Genomic DNA, 26234 nt, shown 5'->3' with positions numbered 1-26234 from the left:
ATCATGTGCTACAGTCACAACATCTCATTGCAAGCATTATACTCCTGTTTCAGTTGGCTTCATTGCTAAGCTGTTTTTTCGTTTGTGTATTTTCTGCGGTCAATGTGTGACACAAGGTCATGGGCCTTCAAAAAAGTCAAGAGAAGTTCATACTGTAGCTATGTATAAAGTGATGTGTATAAATAATAAATAAGTTTAAACAATAATAAAGTTTATGCCGCATGGTTATTATAAAAACAACCATTTTGTATCTGTTTGGTGTGTGACTTTACATACATTGATCTCAAAATGACCTTAAAATAGTGACACCAAAAAGACATGCAGTTTAACATTGGCCTAAAGAATGGCATGCATAGGCACCGATCCATTGATCCCAGCACCCACCGAAGTGGCCAAGCACCCATTGAAAACTGCCAGATATGCTCAATTAATTTGAATCATTTTTGAAATTGGGGAGGCTCTCTGATTGGTGGATCTCGCGAGTTGTACTATTAACAATGGTTTGATGAATAAGCTGAATAAGGGATGCGTCATGCTGAATGTGTGGTAAAAATCCGGTCACGCATTCCGGTTTCACGGGTGGTCCGCACTCACGAGCCTGATGCCTACCTTCCATAGCAATTAATAAAATGAGTTATTCACTTCTCGTGCACATGCACCAGCACCAGCGGGCACACCAGCGGAGCGAGACATTCAGCCTGTTTGCCGGGGCTCAGCACCGTATGGCCCCGGCCCAATTTAAACCCTGATAATAACACAAGAAAACGGAACTGTTCTGAGATTGATGTGTGAAGTCTATATTCATGTGAAAACATGTATACTTGTTTACACTGTAAAAAGTGAAAAGTTGGAACTTAAAAAATTACTTCAATTGGTACAAAAGTTTTTCAACTAATTGTTTTTGGGGGAACACTAGATCGTCCACATGATAATGTCACTTTTTTAATGCTGCTAACAATGTATATATAGCCTACTGTCTAGAAACATGAAAAATATTAACATTACTATACATCATTTAAAAGGTTGACGGGTTTAGCCCCAGTTTACGGTCTCTGTTTTGAGATACAGATGCTCTTGCTAGGATCAAAAATGAAGTATTTTGTCACAGAAGTCTGGATGACAACATGCAAAATATAAATGGGACTTCTTACCTTTGTGTGGATTTAACGATCACGAGTCGAATCCAGTATGCTTAGATATGTGATTAACCCATAAAAAGAGTCTAATGGAATACATCACATGGCCATTTTTGTCCACAAATGCAAATAATCCTTGAAATATAGACATATATTCTATTGTTTTGTAATATAATATAATATACAATCTGACAACCATTTACATCATAACACTGTATATGAGATTACACTTTAGGTTCCATAAACCCATGAACCCACCTCCAAAGTTTGTTTTTAAAAGTAGGGCAGTAGTATAATACATAATATCCAAACAGCAGGGTCGAAAATCGTGACCTATCGCTCACTTGTTCCTCTACCAGACAATGACTTAATGGAAAATATTGATAGAAAAAACATGTAGTCAACAAGAAGACGATTCCAACTATGTTTGTATTAAGTTTATTTTCTTGGGGCACGTTCAAGTTCAAACTGGTGCGCAGCGTTTTGCTATGGTTTCCGGGTTAAACAAAGTTTCGTGGAAATGGTGTGAAACAGGGTTTGAGGTCTGTTTACTCTCATTTGGTGGGTGTGTTAGAACTGCAGTCCAATTAGCAACCAACATGTAAATAAACCACATGGTACTAAACCACACTCTTAGAAAGGACGTGTTAATTTTTTACACATTTTTGTGTGTTAAGCTTTTAACACATTATGTGTAATTTTAACACATTTTGTGTAGTTTTGTGTTGATTTTGTGTTTAAATTAGGGCTGTCAATAGATTAAAATATTTAATCGCGATTAATCGCATGATTTCATGAGTTAACTCGCGATTAATCGCAAATTAATCGCACATTTTTATCTGTTCTAAATGTACCTAAATGTAACACTTTTCAAGTTTTTTATGCTCTAATCAGCATGGATTTGGACAAATATATATCCTATATGCAAATGTATGTTCACAACAGCCTGTTTACATTTTCAACAGAATCATCTGCCATAGTTTTATAAATGTTTTTGCCTTTAGAAGATCTTACTCCATTTCTGTTTGCTGCTGCATCATTTGTGACCTGTGCTGGCAAATTGAGTTGGGATGAGCAAATTTTCAAAAATGTGTCATTTATATTTGAACATTCTCTATTAAAAAAAACTTCAAAACAACTGGAACAATTGTTGGAATCTGACAAAGCATGACAGAACTTTACCTGTTAATGCAGAGCAAAAACAATATCAATATATGTTACATATATGTTTTTGTTTTATTGTTTAATTTTGACATTGAGACAGACCACTTTAAGATGGATAATGCAAGGGTTTAATATAATGACACAAAATATACTTTTCCTCAACAGTTAACCAAACATTCACTTCAGATATATAACAGATTATAGGTCATACCTACGTGAATTCTTGTCAAAACAGATATTTTTAAACCTGTAATTTTGTGTTAGATGTCTATATATATATCAGGGTCACACACTCGCGCGTTTGTGTGCATGCGCTTCAGACGTCTGCGTCAGACATCGCTTTTTAGCCTTGTCACCCTTAATAACTCTTTTAACATCAATCAGATCCCGAACTTTATCTCCCTTAATAATTATTTTCACATCAAGAAAGTCCTGCAGTCTATTTCTATCATTTCTGAATGCTTTAAAAACGAAACTAAAAAGTGAAAGAAGACGCATCTTTGCTTTAAATGGATTTGGGACGGTACACCTCACAAAAAAACGTGCAGATAAAGAAAACTGCACGTGCAGAAAACGTGCATTTTAGATGTTTAATGATCATTTAGAGCATTGGATTCGCTAGACGAGAGCTTAATGTTCTTATTTTCATGGAAAGCTCAGACTCATATAGGCAGCGCCGGTCACTTGCTGCGTCTCAATTCATCCAGCTGTGGGTCAAACAGAAATTGCGTGTTGCGTTAATCGCGCGTTAATAAAATTAGTGCCGTTAAAATGAATTTGCGTTAACGCGTTATTAACGCGTTTATTTTGACAGCCCTAGTTTAAATATAACAAAAGTTGTGTTAAAAGTAACACAAAATGTGTTGTTTCAATAATTACATAGAGATGGGTGGATTCTGGGACAACACATTTAGTGTGTTGTCCCAGAATCAACACTAATGTGTTGTTTTTAACACATCCATTCTAAGAGTGCAGTGTTGCCAGACGTACGATAATTATCGTATTTTGTTTCATACTTTTGACCTCTGTACGATCAATAATGCAGCTGCAGCTATCGATTCTTTTTGTAATCGATTAATCTAGCACTAAATCGATCGATTAATCGAGTAATCGGATAAAAATTTTGTATGTGTTTTTAAACAACCAAAACAAATAATGCATAACGAAAATGACGTGGCTGTACAATGTTCAAGCATTTGGCTTTTATTTCTAAAAAAAACAGAGGTATTGTGCTCCAAAAAATAAGCCTATTTATTTCAATTTTTTACCCATTTAGTGTTTATAAGTGCCAGTGCCAACAATTAAGCACTTTAATTTATTAATATGCACAACAGGTTTCATGCTGTAATCTAGCCCTGACATCAAAGTAAATATCTTGTTTATGTACATTTCTACACTTGCAGCATTTACCATTAGGCTACTAACATAATATATCATTTCTGGGGTGAGCCTATTTGCTATGGTAACAACCTGTGTGTATGCGCGCTTGTGCACTTGTGTTTGTGTGTGTGCACGCGTTCTGTGCGTGAGGAAGAGCGACACCCCAGTCAGACGTTCAGTTTCTTCATTGCATTTTGGTACGGCAGAAATAAATACATTCCTTTTCAATAGAACGCTGCATTTGGTCTGCATCACTTGCATTGCGGTGCATTTTAGGTTAAGAATCCATTTGAAAAATCACAACATCACGTCCCGCTGTATACAGTGAATGCATGCAGCTGAAATTATTGTTGTGTGGCTACATAAAAGTTTAATCATATGAGATGCATTGCGCGATCGGTCTGACTCGCGTGAGAGAGAATAACGTATGCTAAACTCCAATAAGACAAAGATTATTATTATTGAACAAAATATGTCAGATTACAAGTTGCCCATAAATGATTGCACTGTGGTGCCGTTGTTTGGGTGCTAAACAAAGTCCTGGTGTGGATTTGTTTTATTTTATTGCTCGCTGGATCATTTCAGCAATTTTGATTGCTACAGAATGGATGCTTGTTGGACGAAAAAGACATGTTGTAGGAACTTTTTAAATGTAATGATAATGACATTATATCTGAGATTAGCGGATTATTGTTCTGCATCATGCAACAAACTAATTGTGAGTTTTTTACTATATAATTTGGTACGTTTGTGTAGAGTTTGTAATATACAACAGTAAAATAAAAACGTGGTTATTAAACGGCTTTTAAATATGCTAACAAAAAGATAAATAATAAGAAGAATGTGTATGCATGTAAACAAAAGACTTGTTTTTTGGGGCTGACTGCATCCTAAATGGACAGTCTGCATCCTGAATATCGACTCATCGGTGTAATATCAGCTTATGTAGAGATTGCTTTTACATGCACAACATGAAGGAATAAGATTGCTTTTTGTGAGCTGAATGTATCCTGAATTACCTAGATTTAGTGAAATGTGAGAATATTGTCGCTGTCTGATGAAAACCACGTATGTCCATTTTGCCGATTTTGAGATTTTTTGACGGATTGAATGTCCAGGTTAATTTCCGTATACAGTATGCTTCACATATCTAAATGGCCAATGAAAAGTTGTAAAATCATGCCATCTGATTTTCACGTATATCCATTTGGTGTCAAAGCTGTCAATCACGCCACGTATCTCCCGCCCTGTGGAAGCATCTCGCTGGTCTCGTGAAGTTTCATCGAAGCTCAGCACTGGATAGCCGAATAAAAATAGCCTGGTGAGACAATGACTTTCCTTCATCGAGGTAAATGTTTCCCCCTGACGCCAGACGTACGTCTAGGAGTGACAAAATTACGGTAGGACTGTGCAAACATGGTATCTGTCTAACTTAGCATTACCATGTCAGTGTATTGATTCATTGTCCTTTCATAGTTTGCAAGAGACTTTTAGTAAATGTATAATTAATATTAAATAAACTAAGCGTATTTAATAAACTAAGACATAGGCTATTTAATAAACTGAGTGTATTCATCTGTCAATATGGCCATTCTAATTAATGATCGGAAGAACGCGTATCGACCACCGTTACTGTAAAATATGCACGTATGTCCATTTAAACTCAATTTTGGTCAATAGTGGATTATATCATTACACTGGCAAGAAAATGTTTACATGTAAAGATGCCGTACCAAGTATGACAACGCTACATTCAACTGATTTTGATATACGGTGTTTTTTTTTCACTTCCTGAAAAGTAACTGTTTTGGACATACATGAGTTTCATTGTGCAGCGACGATATGTAAAGAAACAAAAAACGGTGTGATTCCTTATTCCTTCATGTTGTGCATGTAAAAGTAATTGTAATACCTGTAATTCCTGTGAACCTCAGACCAATGTGTCACCTAAGGGCACTTTGGAGCTCCAAGTGGCCTTTTTTAGAAAAGGCACTAGTCGTACAAAAACCCATTTTTGGTCTCATTGACCTCAAACATGAAATATAACTTGTTTAGACTTGAGATCTTGCATTTCTAGGTGTCTCACACATGTTTATCATTAGGAGTTTTAGTAATAAAAAAAAATGTTATGCATCACACATTTTCATTCCAATGTCCTTTAGCCTCATTGGAATGAAAGTAAACAACTTGTATAATTGTTTACTTATAATATTTTTGAAACCTGGAAAATGAAGCTCAAATTGTCTTCTTTCAAATGAAACCATATTTATGCTTTGTTCATTTCAACTTGAAAATGTTTTTTGAACTTTTTTGTTACTATTTTTGGTAAAAAAAAAACAAAAAAAAACAAAGATACAGAGTTACCAAAAGCATATATTTTATTCCAGTAGTTGCTCCTTTATAAACGAATAGTTTAACTACTGTACAGCCTGAACAACAATGATAGCAGTTCCTCAATATTTGGCTCACACTGATGCAAATTTAAAACACTTTTGCTGAAAAGCTTCATTTATTAGAATAGGTCATGTGAAACAAAAGGTTAGTTGCACATTCATCATTTGGAAACGTTTTAAACCAAAGTTTTGCTCTGGAAGATATAGCACGTTGATGACTATGTTTGACTTAAACTATTCAATTTAAGCCTGCTCAGATATATAAATTTACATTTAAAACTCTTATTTAAGAATATTTTTCTCACAGATCCATTGTATAGCTTTATTACATGAGTAATCATTCCACTCTGATGAGTGAGTCTCAACACAGTTCTCTCCACTATGACCATTGGGTTCCCCAGACTTCCAGAAGCTGAAACAACAGATCATCATTAGATCTTCAGTGTTGTTTTCTGTGTGATATGATACTGACTGTGAGAATCATTTATTGGATAATAATCAGATAAATTTAGTGATTTCTTACACAGAGGTCAGTGGGCTGCCATCAACCCATTTCCATTTGCCCTCTACATCACTGTCAGACAAACCAATCCAGTATCCTTCATAACCAGAAAACAGCTTAATAAAATCCTGAGAAGATGAATAATACTTTTAAATTATTACACACAGCAGTTTTTATCTGACATGTATCACCAACAGCAGCTACAAAACTTGTTTCACTTACTTGTTCGTCTTTATTGTTAATGATGATCAGATCTGCTGCTTTCTCTCTACAGTAACTTCTGCTGTCACTCCAGCTCTTCCACTCAGATGAAAAATAGTAAAAACTGGACTTATAGTAAGTCCATCCATCTGTAAACACAACCAGTTCTGCTTTTAGCCTGCCATTTCCATGCACGTTGAATTAGTTTTTGATGGTTTTTACAATAAAATGTATTTTATTTAAAAGTACCACACTTTATATTTTCATAATATTTTTCATAAAAGTCTTTAGTTCTGATTACCTGCCTCACTAAGAGTTGTTTTGGTATTGTGACACTGTTGATTGTTTGTATAGATGAGGACACACAGCACTATGACTGCAGTCAGTAGAAGAACACACAGCAGCACCAAACACACTGTAACTGATCTGTAACATCTGATCTTTGTAGACTCGCGTCCTGTAGATAATAAACATCAAGTAAAACTTGTTATTTTATTTTCCACTATATTTCTGTTTTTTAAGCAAGTAAATGAATGAACGGCATTACCTGTAGACTGAAGTGGTTGTTGTCTGTTTGATCTGAAGTCAGTCAGTGTCTTGTATTCATCTTCATTTTGATATTGCATCTCCATTCTCTCTTTGTCCATTCTCTTGTTTCCAGTCTTGAGCACGTTTTGATTATTACCATACGACATTTCTGGTCTTTAACAGTTAATCACTGGTAAACTGTGGTGAAGATGAAAGTTCTTCTTGTGTAGATCTTTGGTCTCTGGTCTTTTCTGCTATTTGGTTCTGTTTTATAACGGCTTAAAATAAAACCACAGAAGGGAACTGATCACAGGTCAGAGTCCAAATCATGTGACCAAACAGATCCAAAATAGTTTAGGCATAATGTAGGTGTTGTGGCTACACGATTCTCTGCCATTAGCACAACATACAATTGCAAGAATAATGTTTTCATAAAGTGTTTTATTCAGTGTATCATTGGCCAGTAAACAGATATATATATATATAGTAATTTCCTAAATTCTATTTATTTTGGAGTTTTGAATCTGAAGTAAAAGAAATGCAAATAAATACAAATAACTGGTTGAGTGAAAATATGATCACTAACTAAAAAAAAAAACATACAGCGGGTGGCACCTGCTCCTAACCTAGTGTTGCGAACAGTTATTACTCCTATGTGTGTGCGCAATGTATGCTGCGCGATTTTCTTACCTGTCCACTTCTGCAAAAATAAAGAATACACTGAACGTTTAACTGACAGGGGTAAACGGAAATAATCAAGGGCAAGTAAAAAGAAAATCAGATCGAACAACAAACAAAATGTACAGAAATAATAACTCAAATGAATAAAAAACTAGCAATGAAAATGTAGAATGCTAGCGGTAAAGCAACAAGGCTCGCAGAAGAAATGGCGGGTAGAGGGCGTAACAGGATTAGTAGGTGTAAGAAGTGACATAAGCAGGGATTCCCCAGGCTGGACCAATGAACGAGAAACTGGAATAGACAAGTACGGATCGCTAGGGAAAACGAAAGAAACAAAGGAACACAGAGCACATACACAGACACGTAACAACAGTGTCAATATTTTTCTCTTTAAACACTTAAAAACTGAAGAAATGTCTTAGATTTATCTTAACTTTAAACAGCTGAACTAGTAATATTTAGTTGCATGACCATGTTTGATGATAACTGCTTCACATCTGTGTCAAATTGAGTCAACTAACTTCTGGCACTTACAATAAAAACTGCTATTTCAACCCAGGATCCACAGTTCCTTTCAATTTTTAGGTTTTGATCAAAAACAGCATTTTTAATGTCACCCAACACATTTTCAATGAGTTTAAGATCTGGGGATTGGCCACTCCATTACCTCAATCCTTTTTGTCTGGAACCAAGATATGCCCACTTGCTTGTATGTTTGGGGTTGTAAACACCCATTTTAGTTTCATTTCCTCTTTGGCAAAGGTCATATAATCTATTTAAGTATTCTATGTTTAGTAACTGATTCATGTACGATAAATACTTTAGGCCCAACACAGCCGTATGAAAAACATTACCATACCATAATTTTTGCACCACCATGCTTATACCCCAGAGTCGCCTGAGGTTCTGTCTATAACCACCCAAAAATAACCATTCCACTCTCATCAGCATCCCATATTGCATAGATACCTCAGATAGAAAGGCCTGAGAAGATGCCATACATGTGTCCTGACTAGCAGAGGTGAAGGCAATCTCTGCACATTATAAGCTAGCAAAATAGCTTTCACAATTCATTTACTTATGGTCTGCTTGGAGGTGGGTTGACCCTTGTTAACGGCTCCAAAACAAACCAAAAGTTGATCAGATCTTCTCCACAGAGAAAACTTTCTCATATACTCTTCTAATGCCCTAACAGAGCATCATAAGAAAAATCTTAGCCTGACAAAAAGAGGAGTGACTATGCTCTCTTTGGCTCATTGAAGACCACTCCTCCCGCTGCATTCTGGATCATCTGTAGAGGTTTGGTTGTGGAGGCTGGGAGCCTTGCCAGTAGCGCATTGCAATAGTCCAGGACTGGAGCTTGGACTAGGACTTGCGTGGCATGCTTGGACAGGAAAGGTCCAATTTTCATGTTGTAATGCATAAATCTACTTTAGCAGGTGGTGCTGGCAACATGATCATGTAAGAAGCCATGTTTCCGAAAGACAAAACCTAGAGATGTCATGTATATTAAAAAGAGCAGTGGTCTAGGATGATGGTTCACCTCTAGTGATCTTTCGAGAGGAGATAAATGGCCGAATCTTTGCCATCCTCAGTATTCTTCAATCTGCTTTAATGGTAGCTGCTTGTTTTCTTCCACGTGTTTTTTGTTCCTATTTTAAAGCATTTGAGATCACTGTAAGTAAAACTGCATTAAACTTTGTTGGCAGTCGACACGTAAGTGCATATAATGTAAACAACACAAACATGTACTGAATCCTAAGTTACACAGAGATGGTGTGATAATGTTCTGTGTGTGTTATAGGGATGTTCACATTGACCGTTTAACCGTTAACCGAAGGGAAGAATTTATGACCGATTAACATTATCAGTTAAAATAAAAAAATATTTGTTAAGACATGGTGCGTGTCGTCATGAGCCGACAGACATTTCGCCACTTTTTCTATCTTTAATTTGTGAATTTCCTGTATATGACACAAATTATTGCTGCCCTGACGATCTGATTTGTATGAGAAATTTGTATGGGTGTTTGGAAGCTGAACGGAGACGCGCGCGTGTCCGCCGAAGATGACGCGGTCCGTCTCCGTCTCGCGCACATCCGGACAGACGTTCGCTGATGGCCTCTGACCCTAACCATAAACATCTCTCTTCTTGCACAAATGGAGAAACACGACGCAAAACCAAAACTTTCTGAAAAGAGTCCTGCTTTAGAAATGACCACTGTGGTAGATGAAACGGAGACAATCTGCCCTTTGGATATTAATCCTCTGGACCGATCGCGTGCTTTTTAATAAGGTAATAAATGTTGCGTGAATATCTGATAATGTATGAATCCTGGTTCTGTTGTTGATCTGTCGCTGCTGTTTGCACGTTCAAATTAAATGTTTTGTTTTTACTAGTTCACAGACAACCGTCAACTGTATTTTTACTCAATGGCAATTTCATATTAAAATCTTATAAGTTAACGGTTAATGTTCGGTTTAGAAGCTACGGTTGTCGGTCAGAAAAATTAACTGATATGAGCATCCCTAGTGTGTTACATGCTTGTGACTCACTCTGCCCGCAGTACCCTCCAGGAGCTCTGTTTTTTTCCATAAAGTAGCTGACCTGTTTTTAATAAATCTGACAAACTGAAGACTCTTCTGAGATATGAAGGGTGCAATAGTACTCTATAGCAACTTAAGATTAGCAGAAAAATTTGGTGGGAATTTTTTTATTTTATTGTGACCTAACTAGTGGTGTAAGAGATATACAGTCTTGTTCAAAATAATAGCAGTACAATGTGACTAACCAGAATAATCAAGGTTTTTAGTATATTTTTTATTGCTACGTGGCAAACAAGTTACCAGTAGGTTCAGTAGATTCTCAGAAAACAAACAAGACCCAGCATTCATGATATGCACGCTCTTAAGGCTGTGCAATTGGGCAATTAGTTGAATTAGTTGAAAGGGGTGTGTTCAAAATAGCAGTGTGGCATTCAATCACTGAGGTCATCAATTTTGTGAAGAAACAGGTGTGAATCAGGTGGCCCCTATTTAAGGATGAAGCCAACACTTGTTGAACATGCATTTGAAAGCTGAGGAAAATGGGTCGTTCAAGACATTATTCAGAAGAACAGCGTACTTTGATTAAACAGTTGATTGGAGAGGAAAACCTATAAAGAGGTGCAAAAAATGATAGGCTGTTCAGCTAAAATGATCTCCAATGCCTTAAAATGGAGAGCAAAACCAGAGAGACGTGGAAGAAAACGAAAGACAACCATCAAAATGGATAGAAGAATAACCAGAATGGCAAAGGCTCAGCCAATGATCACCTCCAGGATGATCAAAGACAGTCTGGAGTTACCTGTAAGTACTGTGACAGTTAGAAGACGTCTGTGTGAAGCTAATCTATTTTCAAGAATCCCCCACAAAGTCCCTCTGTTAAAAAAAAGGCATGTGCAGAAGAGGTTACAATTTGCCAAAGAACACATCAACTGGCCTAAAGAGAAATGGAGGAACATTTTGTGGACTGATGAGAGTAAAATTGTTCTTTTTGGGTCCAAGGACCACAGGCAGTTTGTGAGACGACCCCCAAACTCTGAATTCAAGCCACAGTACACAGTGAAGACAGTGAAGCATGGAGGTGCAAGCATCATGATATGGGCATGTTTCTCCTACTATGGTGTTGGGCCTATTTATCGCATACCAGGGATCATGGATCAGTTTGCATATGTTAAAATACTTGAAGAGGTCATGTTGCCCTATGCTGAAGAGGACATGCCATTGAAATGGTTGTTTCAACAAGACAATGACCCAAAACACACTAGTAAACGGGCAAAGTCTTGGTTCCAAACCAACAAAATTAATGTTATGGAGTGGCCAGCCCAATCTCCAGACCTTAATCCAATTGAGAACTTGTGGGGTGATATCAAAAATTCTGTTTCTGAAGCAAAACCAAGAAATGTGAATGAATTGTGGAATGTTGTTAAAGAATCATGGAGTGGAATAACAGCTGAGAGGTGCCACAAGTTGGTTGACTCCATGCCACACAGATGTCAAGCAGTTTTAAAAAAACTGTGGTCATACAACTAAATATTAGTTTAGTGATTCACAGGATTGCTAAATCCCAGAAAAAAAAACATGTTTGTACAAAATAGTTTTGAGTTTGTACAGTCAAAGGTAGACACTGCTATTTTTTTTTAACACACCCCTTTCAACTAATTCCCCAATTGCACAGCCTTAAGAGCGTGCATATCATGAATGCTGGGTCTTGTTTGTTTTCTGAGAATCTACTGAACCTACTGGTAACTTGTTTGCCACGTAGCAATAAAAAATATACTAAAAACCTTGATTATTCTGGTTAGTCACATTGTACTGCTATTATTTTGAACAAGACTGTATGTCTTCCCCTATTCATGTAGATTGGATCTGGTCTTGCAAGACTGACATAGCTGGCTAAAGGTGTGGCAAAAATGGCTACCAAATGCAAATACTTCCCTAAAAGGGAATTTGGTTAAGCTTATGGCATATGAGTATAGTCTTATAAAAGAAAAAAAACTTCTCGAATGAGGAAATAGCATCAGAATTGGCATTCAGGAGTTTTTTGCTATGCTCCACTTTTAGTATTCTGTTTTATTCTGTTGGTTAAGGTGTGAAAATGTGATCATGTGACATCCATTGAATACAAGAAACGATGCACATGTAGTGATGCACATAAATCCTCACACACTTATTTCCTGAAGACATAAGATAATGTAAAATGTTCATATTATTATTTTTTATATTTTTAAGTCTAAGTCTTGAGCACATTGTTACATATAACATAAGACATTTTATATATAGTCAAACTAAACTATGTGCTAGTGATCTTCCTGTGTAGTTCTGTGTAGGTTCCTGCTCTGATCTTATCTGCTTTTCTGTTTTTAACACTTGGAATGAACCAGCAAAGTGAAACTGATCTAAGGTCAGTGTGTGAAGAGGAACTTCCCACCTGCTAGGAGAGCTAGAAGGTCTGAAAACCAAACTCACAAAAGATGGGCCTTGTCTGTACCATAGCCATCCATCAGGGCCGGACGTGTCAGGGAGAACCATAAAGGGCAAATGGGTCGTGTCCTGAGACACAAATAGGTAAATTTTTGGACTAAAATTGCTCCACCAACAAAGACTTGCCTAAAACGAAATTTGGTTAAGCTTGTCATATGAGCAGAGTTTTTTTTTTTTTTTAACTTCTTGAATGAGGAAATGGCATCAGAATTGGCATTTAGGAGTGTTTGCTATGCTCTACTTTTAGTATTCTGTTTTATTCTGTTGGTTAAGGTGTGAAATTTGATATCACATTGCATCCAGAAGTACAAGTGATGCACATGTAGTGATGCACATAAATCCTCACATACTCATTTCCTGAAGATATAAAATTATTAGGGATGCACCGATAGGATTTTTTGGGCCGATTCCGATTTAAACAGACAACTTTTGTCCGATGCCGATACCGATATTAAACACTTGTGTACAATACTATACAGTTGGTCTATTAGCTAGTTTATTACTGCATCAAATTATTTTTACTGAACATGGATTGGATCTAATTAACATTCAACTCACCATATAAATATTGCTACTTAAAAAAAAGTTGGACTTCTTTTCCCCCACTAAAGTGCAGTTTGTTTCTTTTATTGTCCATGACATTTGAGCCAGCTCAACAAAGGTATTCTGTCGGTGCTTAAGTATAGTGCACACCAGGGCTGCGTTTCCCGACAACGTTCTCTCTTAGCGCGCTACGAAGACTCTTAAGTTAAACCTTAACTACAGGTTTACCTTTTCTAGGCGTGTTTCCCGAACCGTACCTTAGCGGGTTTCTTAAGGTATACTTTCTTATGTACGACGTTATCAGCTGCTGTCCATGGCGATGGTGCTGAATAGGTTGATATCAATTGCTCGACAATCAATTGTTCACTTTAGGTACTTTGCTGCATTATGAGAGAGCGGTGTTATTTATTAAAGAAACATTTCAGAAATAGTTCAAGTAACATTTATTAGGAATATCTGGTAAAAATATTTCAAATTGCAAACAGCTGGATATGGACCTTGTATATTTTATTTTATATCAAACCCATGCAAAACTCGCAACTTCATGTCCAAACGTATAATGCATAAACTGCTCCAATGCATCCATTATTCCTTCACTTTAAAGGATAATTTCCCCATAAATGCGTTGCACAGGGGAATAAGGTGGGTCGTGCAAGTCACCTGGCTTGGCATTACATTTAAAATATATAAAAACAAATTGTTGTTCATTAGTTCACGCGTTTATGTGCTTGGACAGTGGATGCGCAACAGCGCGTTTACAATGCAGATAATGCTTAATGGACGCATTTCTGGAGCCGCGCCTGTCTGTTTACCTTAAATATAACATAAAATATGTGATATATAAATATATATTATGATTGCTTTAGATTTTAGCTTTGATTAGTTTTAATGTTGAAATTTGTTGACCTTATAGAAGCAATAATCAAGTGGAGTTTCTTTTGAATGTTTATAAAGAATATGGTATGCAGCTGCCTAACATTAAAAACTTTGATGCAAAGTCGACCTAACATCAATAATAATATTTAGGAAAATCAACAATTATGATTTTGTGATGAATGTGCTCCCGTGGCATGCGATTTTACTTGATTTGTTTTATTGCAGCTAAAATAGCCGGTAAACTAAAGATTTAACGGATTTGAAATGCACTAAGTAAGATTCGCTGTATAGCTGCTACCTGCCATAGTTTCACCAACTCCTTCACCCAAAATGTTTTTTAATAGTTTCTTTAGCCTGTAATAATAGTTTGAAGCTGATGTTCCTTTGGAAAAATATTAAAAATCTAACAACCATCAGTGTAATAATGTCTAATTATGTGAATGTTTTATTCTTTAAATAAAAAATGCCTAATTTAACACGGAGTGTACTTCAACTTTTTTTAACAGATATTTAGTTATATAGACTACAATATACACAAGCTTTTATCACAGTCATGGCCCCTAGCCGAGTCAAGTGGGATAAGGTATAGCTAAGAGGGCTCCAGACCAACCTTCCGAACGAACGACTTACAGAAGTGATACGTAACTAAGAACGTTTCGGGAAACACGTATTAACGATAAGGTACAGCTTAAGGTACAACTTAAGAACAACGTAGAGCTAAGAAGGTTTCGGGGAACGCAGCCCAGAACATTAAATCATTTTAATTGAACAACAGACATGCAACTCATTGCCTTTATGTGGTTAATTAATAAACAATCGGTATCAGCTTTTCTCGTGCTATTGCCGATATGTCGATGGTTTCAAATTCATCAAAAATCGGCCTTTAAATATCGGCGGCCGATACATTGGTGCATCACAAAAAATATGTAAAATGTTCATATTGGTCTTAGTCTTGAGCACATTGTAATTAATAACATAAGACATTTCAGATATTTTTAGTCAAACTAAACTATGTGCAAGTGTGTAGTAGTTCCTGTGTAGTTCCTGTGTAATTCTTTGTAGGTTGCTGCTCTGATCTTATCTCCTTTTCTGTTTTGGAATGAACCAACAGAGTGAAACTGATCTAAGGTCAGTGTGTGAAGACCAAAAAATAAGAACAATAATAGTTGTAGCTGTATTATTTAAAGTGTAATATATCTCTGTTTTATTAGCAGACTAATCTTAAAATACCACATTTACATTACTTTACAGCCAGACCAAAACTAAACAAAATTTTAATTTTAAAAAAAATGTAGTTATCTAAAGCAGTTTAAAAAAATTAAATGCAAGTACATTTTTTGAGTTTTACCTTAAATTTTTACATTTGACATGTAACTTTTTACAAAAGAAAATAGATATAAGTGGTGGAATGGTTCACATTTCTCACAGTTCTGTTCATTTCTCGGTTTTATTGTCGTTGTTTCGGTATTAATCGGTAATAGCAGTGTTAAGAAAAAAACATTCTACATCCAAATCAACAGAACATTATTTTATTTAGTTACAAACTTATATTTGTAAAAAAAAAAAAAAGCTGAGTTTTCCCATCAGGCCTATTTGAATTATTATTTCACAAGCAAAAACAAAGTGCATTTCAAGCTTCCCCCCCCAGATAAACAGATTAAAACACTGGTTTATGTTTTAGGATGTTTGTAACACAGATCTTTTCATTTTACAATCCAAAATAATCTGCTGTCAATTTAAAGTGACTTCCAGTTGTTGGTTATTGTGCGTCTGTCAGTTCATTCCCAGTTTTGCCGTGAGTTTCATCCGCATCGTCTACAGCAGAAGAACCGCAAACGCTTGGCAATAAAACATTAAGCGCGTCTCTAGTATTATTGCATCACAATACAGAAATGATTAAACAGAAGTTTCGCTATGGTAGATATAGCAAATCTAGATATACTGTAGATATACCTTTAAAGGTACAGTTAAATGTGTTGTGCCCCTTACATTTAACTGTTACAAAATTGGTCCTTTAAAGGTACAAAATAGGTGCTTAAGGTATAATATTGTACCAAAAAGTACAACATTTCAATGTGTTGTATACCCATTAAGGTACAAAACTAAACCTTTAAGGGTACCACCCCAGTGACAGAAAAGGTACAGTTTTAAACCTTTTGTTCTGAGCAGCATGCAATAACTTTTACATGTCAAGATCATGTGATACAGTCTCTCATGGCAAAACATTACACTGCTTTTTCAGTTGGCTGGCACACAGCTGGAGACTGAATCCACCTCGTCCCCCCTCTATACCAGAGATACAGTAGGTAACATTGCTCCTAGAGTGATGTCCTGCAGATTTTAGCTCCAACCCTGATCATCTTGCCTACCTGTAGTTTTCAAGTGACTCTTTAGACCTTGACAAGCTATTTGAGCTAAACTTTGCAGAACACTGGACTCTTCAGGACCGATGCGCTATACTCTCTTGGGACCTGTCCATGGTGCTAAAAGCACTCCAGAACGCCCCTTTCTAGTTTCTGTCTTTTAAAACTTTGCTACTTGTTGCATTGGCTTTGATAAAGAGGGTAGGGGACCTTCAAGCTTTCTTGCTCGATGATTCGTGCCGGAAGTTTGGGCCAGTTGACTTTTATGTAATTCTAAGACCTCGGTTCGGTCACTCAGAGCCTCAGTGATATAGAGCCATGTCACATATACATTATACATTTTGTATCAGTTTGATAATGTAAGCATCATTAATAAGACCTTGTGCTAATTAAAAGAGAAAATTATTAGTACATTTACCTAACTTCGATGTGCTGGATGTGTTGTGTGCATGTGTAAGAGGTTATGATACTGTACTTACTCAATATGAATAAAACCAATATGTCGCAATCACACGCATCACAGCGCCTCCTAATGTGAGGTTCAGGTTTTTATTTTTATGCTCATCATTTGCAGTGTTTCTAGTTGCATCTTTTGTGATTTTGCAATTGTTTACTTTGTGTTTTTTTTTAGAAGTGGAAGTTTTTGCCACAACATGAGACCACTTCAGTTTTGCCTTTAATTATCATATATTTCGTCCATTTCTGTCCAGTGTCTGTTGAATTCCAGCAAAAGCAAGCCTCAGGAGTGAGATAAAATCTCCCAACAGCAATGTAGAAGAATGAAAGGAGACCAAGACTAATGAAAGATGAAAATATTCATTTTTTTAAACTGTTCCTTAAATACTGTAAAAACATTAGTATTGTTGTTGAAAAAATAATTTGAACTTGTTTTCTTTGCAGTATTCAAAAACTGCACTTTTTTATTTTAACATTTTTTTCCACATTTCAATTTTTCAGTAAATAAATGCAAATAAAAACATTTTTTTATTAGTAACTTGGCAAAAATGTTGGTGTTAGTTGGCAGAATGAAACAAAAATTACAATTTTACGAAAAAACACATACCTATAGTACATTTAGAAAAACTGACAATAATCTTGAAGTGGTCTCTTAATATTTTCCAGAGCTGTATATACTGGGTATATATATTGTAGGACTATAATAGCTGTCTGGAGGCATTGCAAACATGGCCGCTGACTGCAAAGACTTCCCTAAAAGGACTTCACTCACGCTTATGGGATACAGTTTGATGAGTCTTGTAAAAAAAACTTGAAAGAGGAAAGAGCATCAGAGTTCTGTTTCATTCAAGAAATATTAAAGTTAAATGAATCATACTTTTACACAAGCAACACAAACATTTCAATTGTACTGTCATGATATTGTATTTACAGTTATCATTTTGATTAATGGAATTTAAATTTCTTTATTATATTGAGGCTTAGTTGTAACACCGTGTGTACAACAAACAAACTACAACAAACCCCACTGTGTGAATTTTTTTTCAGTCCTAGCTACAGTATCACGTAGCTGACATGTTTAAAAAATTGTGTTCTGCTTTAAGCAACAAGACAAGACAATATAGAAATGGTTAAAAAGACATTTTGCTGTGAAATGTATAGCACTTTACTAAGTAAGTATTAAAGTTTAGCCTGCTCAGATATGGACTCTTGTGTGTTTAATAAATGAAAAGTTATTTGAATTTCATTTACCTATTTATTTAAAAAAGTTTTTTCTCACAGCTCCATTTTAAAGCTTTATTACAATAGAAATCATTCCACCCTGATGAGTGAGTCTCAACACAGTTCTCGTCTCTTCCACCATTGGGTTCTCTAGACCTCCAGAAGCTGAAACAACAGATCATCATTAGATCTTCAGTGTTGTTTTCTGTGTGATATGACTGTGACAATCATTTATTGGATAATAATCAGTTAAATTTAGTGATTTCTCACCTATTTGAGAAATTATGGTAAACACACAGCAGTAAGTGACCATAGACTTCCATAGTAGGAAAACATTTTGGAAGTATTGTGATAAATGACTAAGAAAATATTTTGATAAATGATGGTAAGCACACAGTTGACAGTATCCATTAAATTCCATCATAGTATTTTATTCCTACTATGGAAGTCTATGGTCACTTACTGCTGTGTGTTTACCATCATTTCTCAAAATATCTTCTTTTGTGTTCATCAGAAAAAAGAAATTCATACAGGTTTAGAACAACATGAGGATGAGTAAATGTTGACAGAATTTTCATTTTAAAGTGAACTATCCCTTTAAGTGTTGCACCTTTAGTAATAATTTAATGTTTTTAGTAAATTCAAACAGTCGAACATACATGTTAAGACACAGATGTTACAACAGGACATATCAAGAGATCTATTAGCTTAAATAAAGTCAAATGTTTTACTTACTGTGTATATTGCAGTGTCATTTCTGTCAGATCCAGTATTAGTGGTGCTTTTAATCACAGTCTCTCTGCAAATCCAGCATCGACCTAATGTTATGTTCCGAGCCTCTGAGTTAAGGTTGTCCAGCGTCTGTGTTGTTCCAAGATGGTTCTTTCACAACCGAACACTTCGTTTCCAGATCACTTACAGTTTTAGCCCGTTGCTTGAACACATTTTGCACAACTTCGCTCATTGTGCCAAAACTCTACACACAAGTAAACATGACACAACACTGTGTCAAAATGAAACTCTACTATCAAAACCAAAACTCTGTTATCAAAACCTAACATTCCTTTGTCAAAATGACACATACTTGCATCATATGCATACACTTTCAGATCAGGGAAACACACTATTCTACTTTATATAAAACACTGTAGTCTTTGATTTTCACTGTTTATTCAGAAGGCATATTTTCAGGAGGCACATTTTCAAACAACCAAAAAAGCAAATAGGCCTACTCAATATTGTACATTACAGCACTTTACATTGCAGTTACGTGAATCCGGTTAAAGCAAAAAAAAAAGATGATATAATTGAAAAATATCATGGCAAGTGTGCATACGTGGCCTCATGGATCCCGCCGTCTGTTGGGGTCTGGCCACAGGACCTCACTAGGTCTACAATGGCAAGTTTCTGCTGTTGTGTGAACAGGCGTTGGTGTCCTCCCCCAGAAGGTCTTCTAGTCATTCTAGAGAAATACAACCACAAATTCTCATCGGTTTGCTTCTTTTTCCTACAGAACTTTATTGTATATACTGTATCATCCACTGTACTAAAACATCCGAATAAATTCTGACATCGAACATAAAACCCATATGGGACTGACCATCTGCCGTTCCTCCCAGTGATCCGCGGGTCAATGTATAAACAACCCGCACCCAACCAACGTTTTCACTAATTGGCATCTTTATTTCAAACGATCTGACCAAGCACGAAAAACTGCGGGTGAACTCATTTTGGATCAACTCGCATATCACTGATTTCCGCTATCGATGTCTTTACCATGTCTTTACCATCTTAATGTCCTTGCTGCTAGTGCCTGAATAAAAATTAAAAAAATCCTACATTTCTTTTTTTCCGCGCACAGCATTCAGCAATAAAAAAGCTGCACTCACTGCTAATAAATAAATAACTTGCCCCATCGTGACTACATGCAGTCTCCATTTTCCATGTGTGCCTTATTTTATTTACTGTTGGTTACCAATACCATCGTCATTTCCCGACCAACTTGATTGAAACGCACCTAATTTCGAATTTGTTTATTTTTCTTTTTTTGCGAAAAAAGGAAAGATTTGCTTCATGATTTTCTGATTTTGTTCAAAATGTCTTGTTCAAATACTTCCCAGTCTTGTGGCATGCACAGTAGTTGAAAAAAGTGTTCAAGCATAACTGTTAATGAAAGATTAAAGATATCTGTTCTCCACTATTCAAGCAGATCAGACTTGGTTTTGTACAACTGAGATGGCTGCCTGGAGGCGTTGCAAAAATGGCCACAGGGTGCAAAGACTTCCTTATATAGACTTTTAGTTACGCTATATCCGTACGTCATGACCAAGTCATGTATAAAAAACTTGGGTGAGAAAACAGCATCTCAGTTCTGTTTCCGCATTGTTCTATTTTTTATATTCTTTTTTTAATGCCTATTAAATGAAACCCCTCAAAACGGTTCATGTGTGAAATCTAAATTCAGGTGACATTTAACAAGTACAAGAAAATGTATACATGTAATGATGAACATACACAAACAGCATTAAACAAAATTAAACAATATTTCAATTTTTACGGTATGATTATTACATTTATGTAATCGTATATCTTTGTTGTTTGTGAATTTTAAAGGAACAGTATGTAGGATTGTGGCCAAAACTGGTATTGCAATGACAAAACTTGTGGCTAAAACTGGTACTGCAATCACACAACTGGTGGCCAATACACAAAATAACAACATAAACATCAGTTGAGGGCTGCAACTCCACTTTTTAAATGACAATATCCTGCCCAGACCACTGTTGTCAGTGATAAAAGTATTTGAAATGAAAATGATTTCTTAATGTCTAGTGACATATCAGGGCCATTTTATAATTAATTGATATAAATTTCTTACACACTGTTCCTTTAATGGATGTGTTAGGAGAGGCTATAGACACACATGTGAAGTGATCTGTGGTGTTTCTGGACCCTAGGTTCACAGACCATCTCATGAACATGATAAAAGGAGACACCAATCAGACTTAACCTCCAGTACTGGCTCAACCAATGACTTGAGTTTTTGGGTAGGGCTATATATTTGTCTGACCAATGGAAAATGAAAGAAATCTGAAAGCACAGTCGTGACATCTAGGCTGTTTTTATAGCAGTCAGAACAACAAAATGAAACCTTCTGAGGTCAATGTGTGATATGAGATCATGTGACATCCAAATAAAGTAGAGAGAAGTTCAGAGCTATGTATAAAGTGATGCATGCAAACAAATGATTAGCAATGACACAATATTTAGAGTTTATACTGCATGATTATTATAAAAACAACCATTTATATCCATTTGTGTGTGACTTTACATGCATGTGTCATGAAGGATATGTTGCAGACACAAAGTGATCAAAACTAACAGACTATCATAATCACCTTAAAATAGAGACATTAAACAGACATGCTTTCCAGCTAAGCACATTCAGATTCAAAACATTAACTTGTGAAACCAAATGATTGTGGTTGTGTCTCAATCAGCTCCCTTGTTCAGTAGTCAGGGCACTGATCGGGAAGTCTGCCGTTTTATGTCTCAATCGCAAAATCCTTGCAGTGAACTGGAACGTTCGTTCCCTAAAAATTGGGTTTCTTTGATTAAAATGTTGATCCAACAAAAAATGTTGATCCAGGATCACATCTTACTCACAGTGATCGTTTAAAAATGAAGTTAGAGAGATGTTAGTTTTGCTGTTTGTTGATGAATAACAGCTGTGAATTTTCACAATATGCTTGAACAGCCATGGCACAGGAAAATAAGTGAAAAGTGTCCCAATGTGAACCAATAGGGAATGGATTGAGACACAGGGATTGTAACATCTAGAAACAGGCAGGCAGAGGCAGATGATCCAAGTGCAAGTGACTTTAATAAACATAAAACAAGGTAATGCAAAAATAGAAACTCATAATATATATATTCATGGGTAAACCAGATAAGACCGGCCAGGGAATCAATCAGTATGATGACCAATGAACAAAAGAACTACAAACATGGACAGAATACAGAACAAAATAAGAGACGATGGCCATTTCTCAATACGAAGACTGCAGCCTCCAGAGGTCGCATATGCAGGCTGCATACGTCATCAAGCTTGGTTTATTTAAGTGACCTGAGCATTACATTCGCAAGTCATAAGTCATATTACATCAATTTATGAGTAACTAAGAATAATAATCAACTACAGATTTCCGTGTTGCACTTCTTTCAATGATGTAAAAATCATTTTGCGTCATTGAAAGAAGGAAATGCTGTATCTTTCTTGTGGGTGTAAGACTACAAACACTCATTTCTCATTTTTCCAAGGTGGGGGCTATGGGTGGGACCCACTCACGCTACAGACCTATTACAGATCAGTGGGTGGGACTTACGAAAATATAGGAACACAGATGAAAAAAACGATCAGCCGCCATCTTCATGCTAAGCTAAGCTAACAGACGTTTTGGAGCGAGCCAGACTTCATGTTACAATAATAGCGGAAGAAAATCGATATGATATGGAAGAGGGTGATTTCGCAAGTATGATGCTCTAATCCGTTGTTCGTGGCACCTTCATGAGCCACAACACAGCAAAGAGCTGAGGCAGATGGAGGAACAGAAGCCCAAAGAGAAACTCTCAAAAATAAATCAGAAACTGAATGAAGCTTGCTCCTACCCAAGCTTCGTACCGTATATGGACAGCAGCGTCCTGGATACATATTTTAAAATCCTAAACTGGAAGCGACAGCCAAAGCCTGCAGGGATAAACGGACGTCTGAATATATAGTGAGTGTTTCTATTTTCTTTGTTATACTAACGTGGCATTAATGTACACAATAGCATATCTGAGCTGTGTTCTGATTAATGGGGTGGCTTGCAGAGCTGTGCATTGTGGTGCATTGTGGGAGTTGTAGTTTTCAATACAAATATACCCTAAAGTTCTGTCTTTTCTCGGTCAAATAGGCACAAAATTCTAAATTTGTTACATTTCGACTACAAATATGACCCACTTTTAATAAAAGATTAATGTTTCTACCTGTAAAATGGCCCTTTAACACTGGTGATTGTGTTGCGTATCGAAGTGAATAGGGCTCTCACAAATCCATGTTAGAGCCTTATCACATGAATTATCATTCCACTTTGATAAATCAGACTCAGCACAATTCTCTCCTCTTCCACCATTGGGTTCTCCAGGCACCCAGAATCTGAAACAACAGATCATCATTAGATCTTCAGTGTTGTTTTCTGTGTGATATGATACTGACTGTGACAATCATTTCTTGGATAATAATCAGTTACATTTTGTGATTTCTCACCCAGTATTCAGTGTGCTGCCATCAACCCATTTCCATCTGCCCTCCACATCAATGTCAGTTAAACCAATCCAGTGCCAGAGCTGATTTTCACAAGTAATTTGCTTAATAAAACCCTGAGAAGGTAAAACAACACATTTGTTTCATTAAACCTTAGCTTAAACATAACCCATGTTTCAACTCCACTTACATAACAACAAAATATAGGGTGAATTGCTTTTTTCTGGGGGGTCATGAAACTGCCCTCTTTCAGCTCCAGTCTACCTCACTATTGTTTTATAAAGGAACTTAAATGGGCGTGGATGCTTTGGGAAGAAAGGCATGGAGTGTCCTCTTCTAAATTGCAAGTGTGAAACATTCCTTAACCCGAGGTTAAAGTAAGGTTTAGAACAGAGATAACCTGGTTAAGAGCAATGTAAAAAGCACTTTTTTATCATGAACCGATAATGATAATAGTAAGCTTCACAAAAACTTTACTGTACATTTGAAGTAAATGTTTCACTTCATTTGTTGGAACACTTCATGTTGACAAGCTGACAAAATACTTTACTCACTTGTTCCTCTTTGTTGTTAATGATGATCAGATCTGCTCCTCTCTCTCTACAGTATCTTCTGCTATCAGTCCAGCTCTTCTTCTCAGTTGAAATAAAATAAAAACTGGACTGATAGTAAGTCCATCCATCTGTTAACACAAACACTTTAGATCTTTCAATTCTTACCCCACTGAACTAAGCATTTTAATTTTAACTATTATATATTATCACATAGTAATTTGACATTGAATATTTGTGTTATATGTACTGTAGTAGTTCAACATCACCCTTAAGATGTGTCCACATTTTTTTTATTTCCTTGAACTGTTCCCATTGTGTAGTAATATGCTTGTACTTTGCTACTAATTTATCTCTCTCTTCTGTGATGTTGGTATATTTGGTTAGTAGCTGGTCTCTCTCTTCTGTGAAGTTTTTGTTCTTGATGTGACACTGTTGATTGTTTGTATTGATGAGGACACACAACACTATGACTGCAGTCAGTAGAAGAACACACAGCAGCACCAAACACACTGTAACTGATCTGTAACTTCTCATCTTCACACACTCATTTCCTAAATAGTATGGATATAAAGTTAAGCTTTTCAAATCATTCCATTATTTAAGCACATACATGTTATCTTCTTTACCTTGAAGTGGTAGTTGTCTGTTTGTATTGATGTTTGTCTTTGTCCTGTCACCTACATTCTCATAGATCATCTCCATTTTCTTTCTGGGCATACCCTGAATCTCAGACTTAAGCACACGTGTGTTAAGTCGCTCTGCTCTTCTCTGCTCTTTGACTCTGTATTTAACACTGGTGAAAATGACACATCAGAATACAACTGACCTGAGATCAATGTGTGAAGAGCAGAACTCACGTGACCAAAAAGATCATAAATATAGTGAGGTGAGGTGCTAATAGCTTGTTGGTTTCAGTGATAGGTATAAAATTAGCTCTTTATCTCTATCTCTCTGCATTTTTACAGTCAGACCAACCCCAAACTATGTGACCAATGTGTACTTGCATTTCATTATGTTTATGGCCTATGAATCCTTGTAAGGGAGATCTAGTGAAGAGCGGGCAGAAAATAATGAATGAAAGGAAAAATGGGATTATACTCCATGTGAGCAGCATACAATAACTTCTACAAAATCATGTGCATTATGTTTTGCTCTCTCATAGTCCTGTTTCAGTTGTATAAAGTGATGCCTGTATGTAAATGATCAGCAATAAAACAATATTTACAGTTTATACAGCATGATTCTTAAAAAACACCCATTTTATATCTGTTTTGTGTGACCTCATGACGACCTTAAAATAGAGACACCAAACAGACATGTAGTTCAACATTGGCTTCTGGGACTTGATGACCAAGCACCCACAGAATATTTGCATCAAAAGCACTTTTGAATTGGACCTCTCTGGTTGGTGAAATGCGACTGTGCTGCTTTCCACCATTTCAAAGCGCTTGAGCGCTCTCGTGGCATTTGCCGTTGCTTAGCAACCTAAGCATTGCGTGACGTTGTGCAGAACACCCACTGGTGAAAAAAGAAATTGGCACCCATGATGGCATGTGTTTTGGCTGGTTGCAAATGTTTGCAACTTTTTGAATACTATCTTATTAGGGCCTGAGCATCAAAGTTTTAGGTGCTTTTGGAGCCCTTAACATGCTCAAAAACTCTTGAAAATTGACACACGTCAGAGTCGTCACCCATTAGGTGCAGGCAAAGGCTAGCACCTGGTTGTGACAGGGGGGCTCTGTAGCACCCGCTGTAGTGAATCATAAAACCTTGGTTTATCTTTATACAAACAATGGCTGTAATCATAACATTAATTAAAGATTACTCCAGACACGACCTACAAACTATTGTGTGTAGATAAACACGTATTTAAAAACTTTGTCCAGCGCTGTCATTAAAAAAGCAAT

The 26234-nt window shown here is 36.3% G+C and overlaps 3 protein-coding genes across 7 annotated transcripts in view; 1 reads left to right on the top strand and 2 right to left on the bottom strand.

Moving 5' to 3' along the window:
• Window positions 1-26234, top strand: part of cadm2a (cell adhesion molecule 2a) — a 670454-nt gene that overhangs the window by 276127 nt on the left and 368093 nt on the right. The gene's annotated exons all lie outside the window — the stretch shown is intronic.
• Window positions 1-26234, bottom strand: part of LOC141369057 (uncharacterized) — a 31240-nt gene that overhangs the window by 1337 nt on the left and 3669 nt on the right. The window lies entirely within an intron of this gene.
• Window positions 16557-25612, bottom strand: LOC141369102 (C-type lectin domain family 4 member M-like). The gene is made up of 5 exons (XM_073874671.1): window positions 25608-25612; window positions 24954-25120; window positions 24328-24455; window positions 23777-23889; window positions 16557-18633 (listed from the first exon to the last, which is right to left on the bottom strand). Exons 1-5 carry the CDS (start codon window positions 25610-25612, stop codon window positions 18507-18509), a joined length of 540 nt encoding a protein of 179 aa, XP_073730772.1. The 3' UTR covers window positions 16557-18506.

The sequence above is a fragment of the Misgurnus anguillicaudatus genome, chromosome 12 (assembly GCF_027580225.2).
Source record: "Misgurnus anguillicaudatus chromosome 12, ASM2758022v2, whole genome shotgun sequence".
Classification (NCBI taxonomy): domain Eukaryota; kingdom Metazoa; phylum Chordata; class Actinopteri; order Cypriniformes; family Cobitidae; genus Misgurnus; species Misgurnus anguillicaudatus.
This window is presented reverse-complemented; position numbering and strand designations above follow the sequence as displayed.